At 36.7% G+C, this 11,550-nt stretch overlaps 1 protein-coding gene across 1 annotated transcript in view; it reads right to left on the bottom strand.

Annotated features, from left to right (window-relative positions):
• Positions 1-2,978: 2,978 nt before the first annotated feature.
• Positions 2,979-11,550, bottom strand: part of ARNTL2 (aryl hydrocarbon receptor nuclear translocator like 2) — a 30,069-nt gene continuing 21,497 nt past the window's right edge. Inside the window, exons 14-16 of the mRNA XM_019472010.1 lie at positions 8,094-8,181; positions 6,223-6,331; positions 2,979-4,927 (exon numbers count right to left, since the gene is read on the bottom strand). Of these exons, the coding sequence (XP_019327555.1) occupies positions 4,791-4,927; positions 6,223-6,331; positions 8,094-8,181 (334 nt within the window). The 3' untranslated portion in view covers positions 2,979-4,790. The remainder of the gene's footprint in view (positions 4,928-6,222; positions 6,332-8,093; positions 8,182-11,550) is intronic.

Here is an 11,550-nt window from a genome sequence, read left to right as displayed (position 1 = left end):
GCATTGTCTTCTTATGATATAGCCCTACCTGTAAGATTTATGAAAGAAGCAATCGTGGAAGTCAGATTTGTTGTTTAAAAGCATTGCATATTACCCGAGATATTGTATTGTTCAAAGCTCTGCTGCTCACTTTACAGTCCCTTCTAGAAACACACCGATATACTTCATTGTTACAGAAGAGCCTATTAATTACGTTATTTTCTCTCAGTTGTATCAAGGTTCCTTAAGTTTTGTGGGACAGATTATTGATGTCAGGTCATGTACGCTCAGGATCTGCAAATGCTGGGGAAGAAAACTTCTACTACCCAGACAGGGCCAGCATTGTGAGAGCAACAAACAAGGAAGATCCTTTCCCATGAAACTTTTTATGATTTCCAAAGATTGTGTTTTATTTCTAGAGGTTTTGACATGAAAACAACTGAAGGATAAAAAGTTATGTGTAGTAACTGCCCATATGTATGAACTTATCCTTTAATAAACTGGGCATGCTGAGGTACTTTATTCCCTTTTCTCTCCCATTTAACAAAAGCACGTCACAGAAGCTGACACATAATACACACAGCTCTCAGGGCTCTTAATTGTTTTAATTTTTTTTTTTTTTTTTAAATGTAGTAGGCTGCTATAGCTTGGCAGCTCTTCCACGGGATCTTGAATAAGAAGAGCTATGGAGACAGGATCCGCACCAGTAAAACTGGCTACTTCCAAGGGACATGAGAATTTTTGTCATGTCTCAGGAATTATGTCTTTTCCTCACCGGGAAGATAGGAAGTTTCTGAAAGCAATTAAGCCAGGAACAACCCAGAAAATTTAGTCATGACAGCCACCTGTCACGGTAAAGGGGATCTAGACGAACCTTCTAGAAATGAGGTACACGCAGAATGTGCCACAGTAGCAGCAGCTGTATTTCAGCAGGTCATTCACCACTCCACTTGACTTTTTCCTGGATCCTCTAATTCTGCTGCTCTGAAGCATGGTTTTACATCTTTTAACCTGCAAGAACCTATAACCTCAAGTATCCTCTTCACCTCCATATCTGTACAGAACAAAATAATTCTCATCAGGGATGGGGAATAAAATTATCATCTTCAGAGAAGTCCTAAATGGCACAAAGCTTTCCAGCTGATGATTACTTCCTGAAATTCCAGGACATTTTATGAATTTACATGATGTATGTCAACCTACAAAAAGGAAGCAAAAAGACTAAGTGAAAGAGGCCAGAAGTCAGGGCTTAGGAAGAAGCAGCATCATTTATGCAGGAATAAACTCTTCATTTCAGTTTGGATCATGAACAGAAACACACTACTGTCAGCAACCACTGAAATGACTAATTTTAGCTTTTTGTGCTTGTGAATAAACCAAATTTTCCAATACTCTAAAAAAAGCATACGATCTGCAGAAAAGTCCGGAACTGCAGTGCACCACAGGAAAGAAACATGGACTGAAGCTCTGCTCTAGACCCATGCAATAGCACCATACTTGACTAAACACTCCAAGGGAATCCCAAGAAGCAATTACACCCGAAAAAGCACAGAAAGGATCCCCCCTGCCCGCACAACAGCAACTGTCAAATACTGTTACAGGAAATGCAAAAGTTAAGGTTTAATATATTGACATCTTCATGATTCACCACTGTAAGACATGATGGTATTCTGAAGCACTGTTTTAATCCTGTGTGCCACGTGGCAGTCCAGGCCTTCCTGCAGTCTACCTCTGATCTGACTCAGGCTGGTGATAGCCAACTATTACCAGCCAGATCACTTTCTCATTCCAACAATTCCCAGCTGGTATTTGTCTCTACCACATTCTTAGTCTCTTCTCCTAATTCTGAAAAGAATTCTCTCATGTTTTCCTGTCAACACAGGAACTGGTTTCCCAAATAAGCTGCTGCTTATATCAGAACTCCTCTCCCATCAAGATTTTCTTATCTTTAACTCTGTATGTGCCTGCAGTAACAAATCAGTTGACCCATCTCCAAGTACAACCTCGGTACCTAGTAAGGCTTTTAAGAGCCTGTTGACACCTGCTTTATCAGTTACCATACCTACCCGTGGCAAGACTGTAAGAATCGTATCCATGTACTCTGTTTGCTTCTGATCAACAGGCTCTTTCAGGTACAGCCTACAGGCACTCTCCTTTCCAGAGACGGCCCAATTAAGCTGCAACATCAGGGGGTTTTAGTACCTAGAAAATGCACGTTAGTTTGGATTACGAAGTTACCCTGACTAGGGAATATTATCTTGAGCTACCAAATCCACATTCGTTCAACCTCTCCATTTATATTTTTAGGGAACGAGCCTGGGATCTGAAAGCATGAGTACTTTGTATTTCAATTCAGCATTAGGTAGAACTGTCAGCAGACTAACAGCTGTGCATCAAAATAACATTTTATTGACCTGATTTAACCACATCCTCTGATAACCTGCACCGTGCCAAGAAAAAAACCTGTCCATATCTTACTAGAATTGTATTGTTATATGAACAGAAATAAGCACATACTATCTCAACTGTATTAAAAAGTATGTATTAATTTCATCAAAAATATTTACAAGTGACACTTTTTCTTGTAAGACTGTTTTAAACCAGAAAAATTCACAAACAGTAAAGGGAGCATCTAATAAATGAATTGAGAGCCACAATATTGATCAATGACTGCAAAAGACTCAGTTACATTTTTGTTTTTATTTTTTAGGGAAGTCCAAGAAGAATCCAAAAATAGTGGTTTGACTCTAGATGGTTACATAAATCTTGTGAAAGAACAAATATGCTCCTTCGATAACAACATCTGCACCATTTTCAAACTAATCCAGTTAAAAAAGAAAGTATGTTGAGGAAAGGCTGTATAATTTAAGTTATTTATTTACTCATTTATCTGTGTAAGCTGCAGTATTTCTTGTTTTATTTAGAATTTATTTCTAGAATAAAATAGAAAAAAGAAAATACATTTTACAATGGCAAAAATTTAAATTCTTAAATTTTATTTATACAAATAGCATTCTACCAATTCTTAGAAAGTACCTCTTTTTTTTTCCCACTTTGCTCCATGATATAGCCCAAAATTCGTTTTCTGTGAAGAAACAGAAAAGCTTATTCTAATAAAGCTAAATAACAGATAATTTTGGCCCCATGTCTGTAAAAAAAACATTTGAATGCAGGAAATCACATGCAAGTTAGAAACAAAAAAAAAATCTATAGACTTAAAAAAAAAAAATCAGAACAACAAGCCGTTCTAGAAAACCTGGACAAGATGCCACCAGAAAATTCATCATTTGCAAAACGATTCATATCTATAAGATATAAAGCTGCTCTGTCAAAGCATAGGAAGTCAGTGCATGACAAATTTATGTATTCCTTCAGGAAAGGGTAGTTATCCAACAGTAGAAGTGTGACATCTAGTGGCGACTACATCTATTTGTTCACACACTTCAGCCTTCGTAAAAGGATCTAAGACAGGCTGCCTGTCGCTCATCTTTAGTGTTAAAACGAATGCAACAGTGCTTATGGCGGTGCCTGTGTTTAAATGTCCGTATTAAAAATATACGCACGTATCAAATGTCTTCAAATGCTTCCCTTTCATTACCCGAATTAAAAAAAAACAGAAAAATTATGCTTTTATGATATATAATCGATGCAAAAATTTGTCTAAACCTTTAATACCAGAGATAAAAAGACCCACTTTATATATTAATGCTGTATTGTTCTAATACAACCTATTAAGTGCCATGTTCTTGAGTAATCTGCTGTAACTGCGATAGAATTCTTGCAAAAGCTGGCCCCCCAAAGAAGATCATCCTATATAGCATTTACTTACAGACAGCACTATATTACACAAATATTTTAAAAAGTCACAGACTTAAGCAATAGAAGATCACCCTGATCTCTCCAAAAACATACAGGCTATAAAAGATACTATAGAATTTTAAGATTTTTTTCACCAATAGACACTGCTAGCCTCACTCTCAAGCCAAGACAATCTATCCAAACTTCTCTAGTGATGAGACTCAAGTGCTTTATTACAGTTATAGCATTACTTTTCCTATGTTCCATGCACTGCCCCTCTAATAATACATTACAAATAATATGAAATAGTAATTAAGATTTTGCTGCTCTTTTCTTATACCCTTATCATGTTTGCGTACTGGGGAAGTGACTATTTTTCTCAAAACATTCTCTTCTTGTCATTATGGTGACCTAATTCAAGTCCTTGCTCCCAGAACTGTACACTTTATTTTCACTTTTGACTACAAAAACTGCACTTCCGAAAAGGGCAAGGAATCACAAATTGCATCATCTGAGAATTACAATACCTTATTGTACAACTGTAGTGTGTGCAAATCAACATTGCAATGAAATTTAATCGTTACAAATATTCTTAAACTAAGTACAGTAGGTTCTACAGAAAATAACATGGGTAATGAATATTCTACCATTTGAAACAAAAACAATAAATAAAAGTTTAAGTATTAAAACTAAGAAAAAATATTCCTGTACATTGTACAGTACCTTTTGGTTAAAGCTTCTTAGCAAAAATTCAGTAATGTGTTTTAAGCATTCCAGTTACAGATGGTTCAATATTAAAATTTCAAGGATTCCTCATCATGAAAAAAATATTGCATTTTTCCATAGGTGCAGCAGAAACTGTCTCTCTCTGAACAAGACTTCAGTCTTTAAAAATATATAGACAGTAAGTATGAATTCAAATGAAACATTAAAAAATTATAGTACAGTACTGAGGATGTACGGTTGTTGTGCATTACGGATTTTACATTTCTTCTTATTTTGCAAAAGCAAAACTAGAGAGCCCATTGTATATCACTGAGTTCAGCTGGATCCCCAAGTCCTCCATCAGCCTCCAAGTAATTCATAAGAGCCGTCATAGCAGTGTCATCATTTTCACATATTGCATCAAAGTCCAGCTGAGAATTACCACCTATAAAATTATTAAAACATTAAGGTATGCAGTACAAACTATTAAGAATATTGTAACTTTCAACACATATTTGTTTTCAAACAGCACCTTCCTTTGAAGTCGAGGCAAACATTTACATTTAAATGTTAAAAAAGATAATCAAGTAATAGAAATAATGGCTGTCCGCAGACAGTTATAGGGACATACATAACTTGATTTAAGACGACTTAAGTCTTGCCGATCCATTGGACTACCTCCAACTGCTAGCTAGTAGAACTTGTATCCATGCAGTGAAATTCATGTCACCGAATTAGAAAACTGCTTTCGACTTGTGTCACCTTAGTGGGAAACACAACCACATACCTGAATTCTCATCTGATGTATTATGCCGGACAAACTCCTGAAACCTTACGTGTTACTGTGCGTTAGCTCTAGAAATCAACGCTATACCCTTGCCTTTAACAACAACAAGGTAAAATGCTTTAGCTTAAGTATCAATGAAAAACATTTCCTTGCCTATGTTGGATAGATGTTGTTAGTTTTTTAATTTTTTTTTCCCCCAAAAAAAACCCTTATTTGAGGATTAGCTTTTTTTTCCCTTTGGGTTTTTTTTTTTATATAAAGGTCTCATAGCTAAACTGGAAGAGAGCTATAGGTTATAAATAAATACATAAATAAAGCTCTAGTAACTGAAATAAAAGAGGGAGACTGAAAAGTTTCTATGAGCTGAAATACAGGATAAGCATAAACATTGCTTTTATAGCACTTTGCCTTTTATGTTAAAAATAATACAATGGCATTCTCCTCTTACAGGGTCAGGGAATCCTACCTCCAGACAAACTGCTGCCTTAGTGCACGCTTGAAGGAGGGGGGGAGGGAATCTTTCTGAAACATTTTGACTAGCCCTTTGTATTGACTATTCATAGCTTGCAGTTAAGAAAGAGATAAAGTGGTAAATGGTTCACAAATAACAACCAGTTCCCTTACATTGCACTGAAATACTTTTCCTTACCCACCTCTCTTTTCTGGAGAGAGAACTAGTAAGTACCTAGTTAAAACTGTGGCATGCAAGAATGCAATGGTAAACTTCTGTTACAGGATATTATGTTTGCCATGAGATTCAATCACTGATGAAATTTTGCTGTTTGCCTTCCAGTGATAACTTATCTGTTTTAAGAGTCCTCTCATCTTAAGACATACAAATCTCTCTACCATTTATACATGGTTGTAAAGTGGTGCACTCAAAAATTACACCATTTTTCAGAAATGTCTTCCCCTGCAACCCCCAAAATATCCACAAGAGAAATAAATCTTACTGAGGAGAGGTTCATTATTGGGAAATGGAATAGCACCCTGGTTTGGTTCTGAAGTCTCTAGAACTTCTGTTTCGGAAGGACATAACTGAATCAACTCTTTATTTGGCACCTGAAAGAACAGAAGTAGTAAAAGGGACAGAATTAAACCCTAAATTTAATCACAATTATTACATTACAGAAACATTATAAATCCCTGTCAAAGTATTAAGAACTAAATAGAGTAAATGAAAAATATGCATCAACAGGCAGATCTACTGCATTTAAAATTTTTTTTAGAAGTTCACATAGCACTGGACTTGGCTTAAATGAAAGGTGTTACTTACATATCTGTCAAAGGTACTTCACAGTGATGGCATCTGCTTTATTGAGCATCTAATTCAATATTCAGCAAGTAAATCCAGCACAACAAATTGTACTGGTATATACTTTCCATGTCTAGTACCATAAACTACAAATTCCCAGCGACATCATATTTGTCAATGTCGACACATTCTAGCTAAAAAATAAAAAAAGACCCTCATACCTCCTATGTTCTATATGCATTAAACTATATGAATTATAAACTTTCTATCTAAAATCTTTTCTATTATTTTTCATCTTGTTACCATCATGATAAAAATCTAAGTAGTTTTAAATTACTTTTTACACTTTGGAAAAATGAGGCTAGCAACAATAGAGATGGAAGTCATCCTAACCCAAACATATCAGAAAAAAAAAAATCTTTTCTTCCCCCCCCCCCCCCCCCCCCCTTATTTGTTTCATGTAACACATACATGCAATTTAGCAGGATAGATTTCTTGGTTTGCCTGACTTGTGTATATTCTACTAGGAAATTAATAAAGTTGAAATGCTTTACAAAAGCATTTTAGGAACAAATGGGATACCAAAGCACAGAATAAAGAAAAACCTTCAATGAATACAATGAAGTTATCCTTATGATGAGATACTGGATGATTTAGGGAGTTCAGTATATACAAGTCAACCAACTCTGCTCCAGAGAGAAAGACCTGCGGTAAGGCATGGGAGAATTGATCATAAAAAAGGGAGGAAGCCAAAGCAATCCCTAATCCGGAAGAGTATTGTTAGGAAATGAAAATTGCCATGGGAAGATAAGCTGCCTTTAAATGGAAAGAAATTTACATTCAAAGAAGTGCTGATGGAGAAGTAAATGTTTGTTCATACAGTGCACAATATACAATATACAATGTACTCAGGTAAAAAATATGTTAGTTATTCCATAGCTATGGTCAATAACTATGAAGTTATAGTTTGTGGTGTTACCAGCACTACCAGATTAGCAAAACACCATATTCTATCAATTTTTAGAAGACTACTGAAATACCATCAAAGTAAAAATTTTAAACATTTCAAAACTGAGAACATACAGCATAGATTTTTAAAAGGGTCTTCAAGAACATTAAAAATACAAGTGAGAGAAAGCAAGAACTGGTCTTTTGTTTAGGTTGTTAAACTGAACAGTTTTACTGTTCACACTTTTACTCTCTGACCGTTATTTAACAAAAGTTTTAATGCAATTCCAAATCCAGAAGAGTCCTCATCACATGAATCACACTCATATTTAGTATATTCGTAGAGCTTCAGCAGAGATCATAATAATTGAGTGGAGACTGCAGTCCTCTCAGCCTCAGGAACAGCCCCTTAAGGCTTGAACTGATGACTCCATAAGTAAGGTTGGAACTTCTGCTGCTGTCACGTCTTTCAAAAGACTTTCACAGCTGCCAGGTAGTTGGCAATACCTCACACATTCTCTCACAAAACACAAGTCAGGGTAATTTGGTTCAAACATAGGCTTTGAGCTATCTGACATTAACCTTTTACTTACAGATTTTTACAGGCAGTGACATACTCACATTGCTGCAGTTTACAGTTAAAGCTGGAGAAGGTGACTTTCTCAAGAGATGTGATGGACTTAACTCCCCAGATGGTGAAGAATGCAACCTAAAATTGTATATGCTCAGTTGATTTACCAAGTCACATTGATCATAAACTGAAAAATAGCCTATGTGTTGCAGAACCCATCAGACCTCCCCAGTGACGAAGCACGAGCCAGCTAATCTGAGACAGTGTTGTCAAATTCTCCTGAAGATTCTAAATTCTCCTGCTCCAAGTTTTGATAACACAAAAAGCAGAAGAGATCAATAAAGGCCATGGGTCATAATTACTGGAGCACACTTTTATTTTTCTGTTTCATCACCAGCACTGACAGACTGAAGAGTAACAGGTTTCAGGATTACGCACACTGGGACAAATAGGTACATTTCAAATACATACAGAATACAGACAACATAAGGAAGTTCTGCTAAACGGTGGAGGGAAAACAACACATCCTTCTAATGCTCCCTCTACTATTATTTTGTTATACCTGTCTTTCCATATTTTCATAAAATTCCAACCAAAAGTAAAGATCACTTGTTTGTTACCAGAATTCTTTGAGCTAATGCTCATCCTCCCTCACCAAACATGCTAGATACGAAACTAACAGTGAAAATGTCATACCAGGGCCCTTTGGGCAGCTTGCTCCCATCTCCCCCTGCTCTTCCTGACTCCCAAAGCACAAGGCTATAGAAGAATTGGGGCACTCTGGATGCTTCTGTTTCCGTCACTTGGATTGGAGGGAAGATAGAAAATGGGTGAATAAACAGCCTGTCTTAAATAAGTCGAGTTATTTGTGTGGAATATTTGTTAGTCCCCTACATTCCAATATCCAGGGCGCCGTTTGATAAGCAGTACTGCCATCTCTAAAAGCCAGGACAGAAACTCCAGATTTAATAGATTTATAGCATTGCTGTAACTGAAATGATCATTCATCAGATGCTAATTCAATTCAGATATGCTTGTAAATAGAGCTGTAGGCATAGTCCTGAAATTTTTAAAAATACTTGGTGATGCCTGATGCACAGCTTGAGAACCATCTGTGTCTTACTGATATTAAAAAAATGCAGAGAGCAGAGTCAGGTAGTAAATGCACTCATCCTATTGGATTATGTTTATAGTCACAAAGGTATTTGATGAAAAACAGCTGGTGTTAACCTCTGTTGATCACTCTTTTGTCTAATTTTGATTGCCTCAGGGTGTGCAAGATAGTAACTTGATTTCATACAAAAGAAAAATGAAGAAATAGCATGACGTTCTACTCTTTGGCTGGAAAGAAATACAGCATTGTTCTTGGCAATGATTCTGGAAAAGTGAGCTACATCCAGGTGCAAGCAACTACATCCAGACATCTCCAGAAACATTCAGTTGTTACTGATGAGGCCTTCAATGGCAAATTGTAGTTGTGAACGCCTCTTCCTCTTATAGAGATAAAAACTAGTTTATTTTCCCCCAAAACACAGGGCTGTAGGATGAATATGATGCCAGAGATCCCAGTTACATAGTGCAACTGCTCCCTTCCATAGCTGGCTTCTTTTCAGAACTGCCCTTCCTTTGGACACAGAGTTTACCTTATTCTGCATGACTTTGCTCTTAACCTTTTCTTTCACCTGCATAGCAACTTCTTGGGCTATTAGTTTCAGCACAAGTTTATTTCTCAATTTCCAGTGTCCATGGACAACTAAGATCACTGAAACAAACACACCTGCACAAGACTAAAATGGCTCAGATCACTGTGGCTGATGAAGCTGGCAAGCAAAACATTTTTCCTTTCAACATGTGACATTGTCTATTAGTTGAGAAACAAGATGACTGTTCCCAAAGAAAGCAACATAATGTTGTTTCATTCACTAACCAGCGTTCAAGATGTGAACATAACCGGGAAAAACACTAAGTTCAATCAATGACTTGAAGAATAAGACTACCTGATGCAGCTTCTTGAGGCGTGTGCTCCTCACTGCCAACACTTTCACAAATATTTGTCCTTGGAAAGTAGTTCTTTGAATCCAGAACTTGCAGTTTTTTATTTCTCCTAGCAGTCTCACTTTTTAAGTTAGAAGCAAGTCTGAACTATCACTGTGATCCTCCTGAAAAGATGTTTTGGTAAATCAAACTGGGGTAAACATCCTGCTGCCTTAAACTGCTGCTCCATAAAGGAGTAAAGCCATGCTTTACTTGCTTTACTTATATGATGAAATCAAGACATCGACAAAATGAATCTCTGACAGATAGGGAGGTATGCATCATGAGCTTCAAGCTTATGATAGGCAGACAGGCAGAAAGAAAATTATGCCAGTGTTAATACTATGGAAGCTGAACTTTTTGATAAACAAGCTCAATTTCTGTAAGCTCTGTAGTGGACTAGAAAAATCCATTCTTCTTTTGGGATCAGGAAGCATATGAAATAATAAATATTCCTCTGAAATATCCCTAAAGAGGCCTCAGTCATACCTGCCTCACCTGTACAGCTGAATTCCATTTAAACAGACTAAAAAAAAATCCCACTCTTACAAAAAACATTCCCCCAAATTGGGGAGATTAATACCATAATCTCTTCTCCAAATTCCACAATTCTGTCTGTCGTAATGGATTCTTCTGTTTCCTAAGATTACAACAGATAGACTTTGCTCTCTTGTGACCTGCTGAACTGTCACAGAAGAGGAGTAATGGTTTGGTTTGATCTTCATACAAAGCTCACAAAATTCCCCTCTGTTGCTTAGGAAGATACAGCTCCTGAAACTGTTGCCTCCATAGCAATATGAAGAGAAAGAGCATTGCTTGTGGTTCTTAAACACAAATACCAGAACTTTCAAGGGGTAGCTTTGAAGAAAACTTTCCCAGGAATGCATTCATTCTTTCACCATCCAGCAAATTTACTATTCATCTACTTAATAAACTGGTTTCCTTAAGCTGATGACACACATGCTCGCATGGATGAGCATTTTCAGCAAAGGTCAGGTGATCTCAATCAAGAACATCACATTGAGCTGACTGAAGCGTCTAGAACAAGAGTCAAATTAAGCTCTTGGGTCATGCCTGGATATTAACTGTCAGAGATGAGAACTTTTGCCAACTTACTTCAGTCTTCAGAAAAATATAATAAAAAGTGAATCTCCTTCCCTCTATAGGTGGTACCGATAGGAGGACATTAACAACAGTATTACCAAAATGTAACATCCCATCTTTGCTATTGAGAATATCAATCCTTTTTTTGTTGCCAGTGCTTTTCCTCCTCCTTGCTGGATAATCCCAGCAACCTGCCAACATGCTGTGGGATGGATTTTTTTTTTTTTGAAGTAGCAATCTTTTCATCCCATCACAACTAAACTGTTTATTCTTTTCTTCCTTTCATTGAAAATGAATGATTCCCTGTGCAATCTGACTATTCTAGTAACGGGATGTGACTTCATCGTTGGAAGGCAATTACGAAACACT

The sequence above is a fragment of the Aptenodytes forsteri genome, unplaced genomic scaffold, assembly GCF_000699145.1.
Source record: "Aptenodytes forsteri isolate BGI_AS27 unplaced genomic scaffold, ASM69914v1 Scaffold241, whole genome shotgun sequence".
Classification (NCBI taxonomy): Eukaryota; Metazoa; Chordata; class Aves; order Sphenisciformes; family Spheniscidae; genus Aptenodytes; species Aptenodytes forsteri.
Note: the sequence above shows the minus strand (reverse complement) of the source record. Positions and strands in the feature narration are given on the sequence as shown.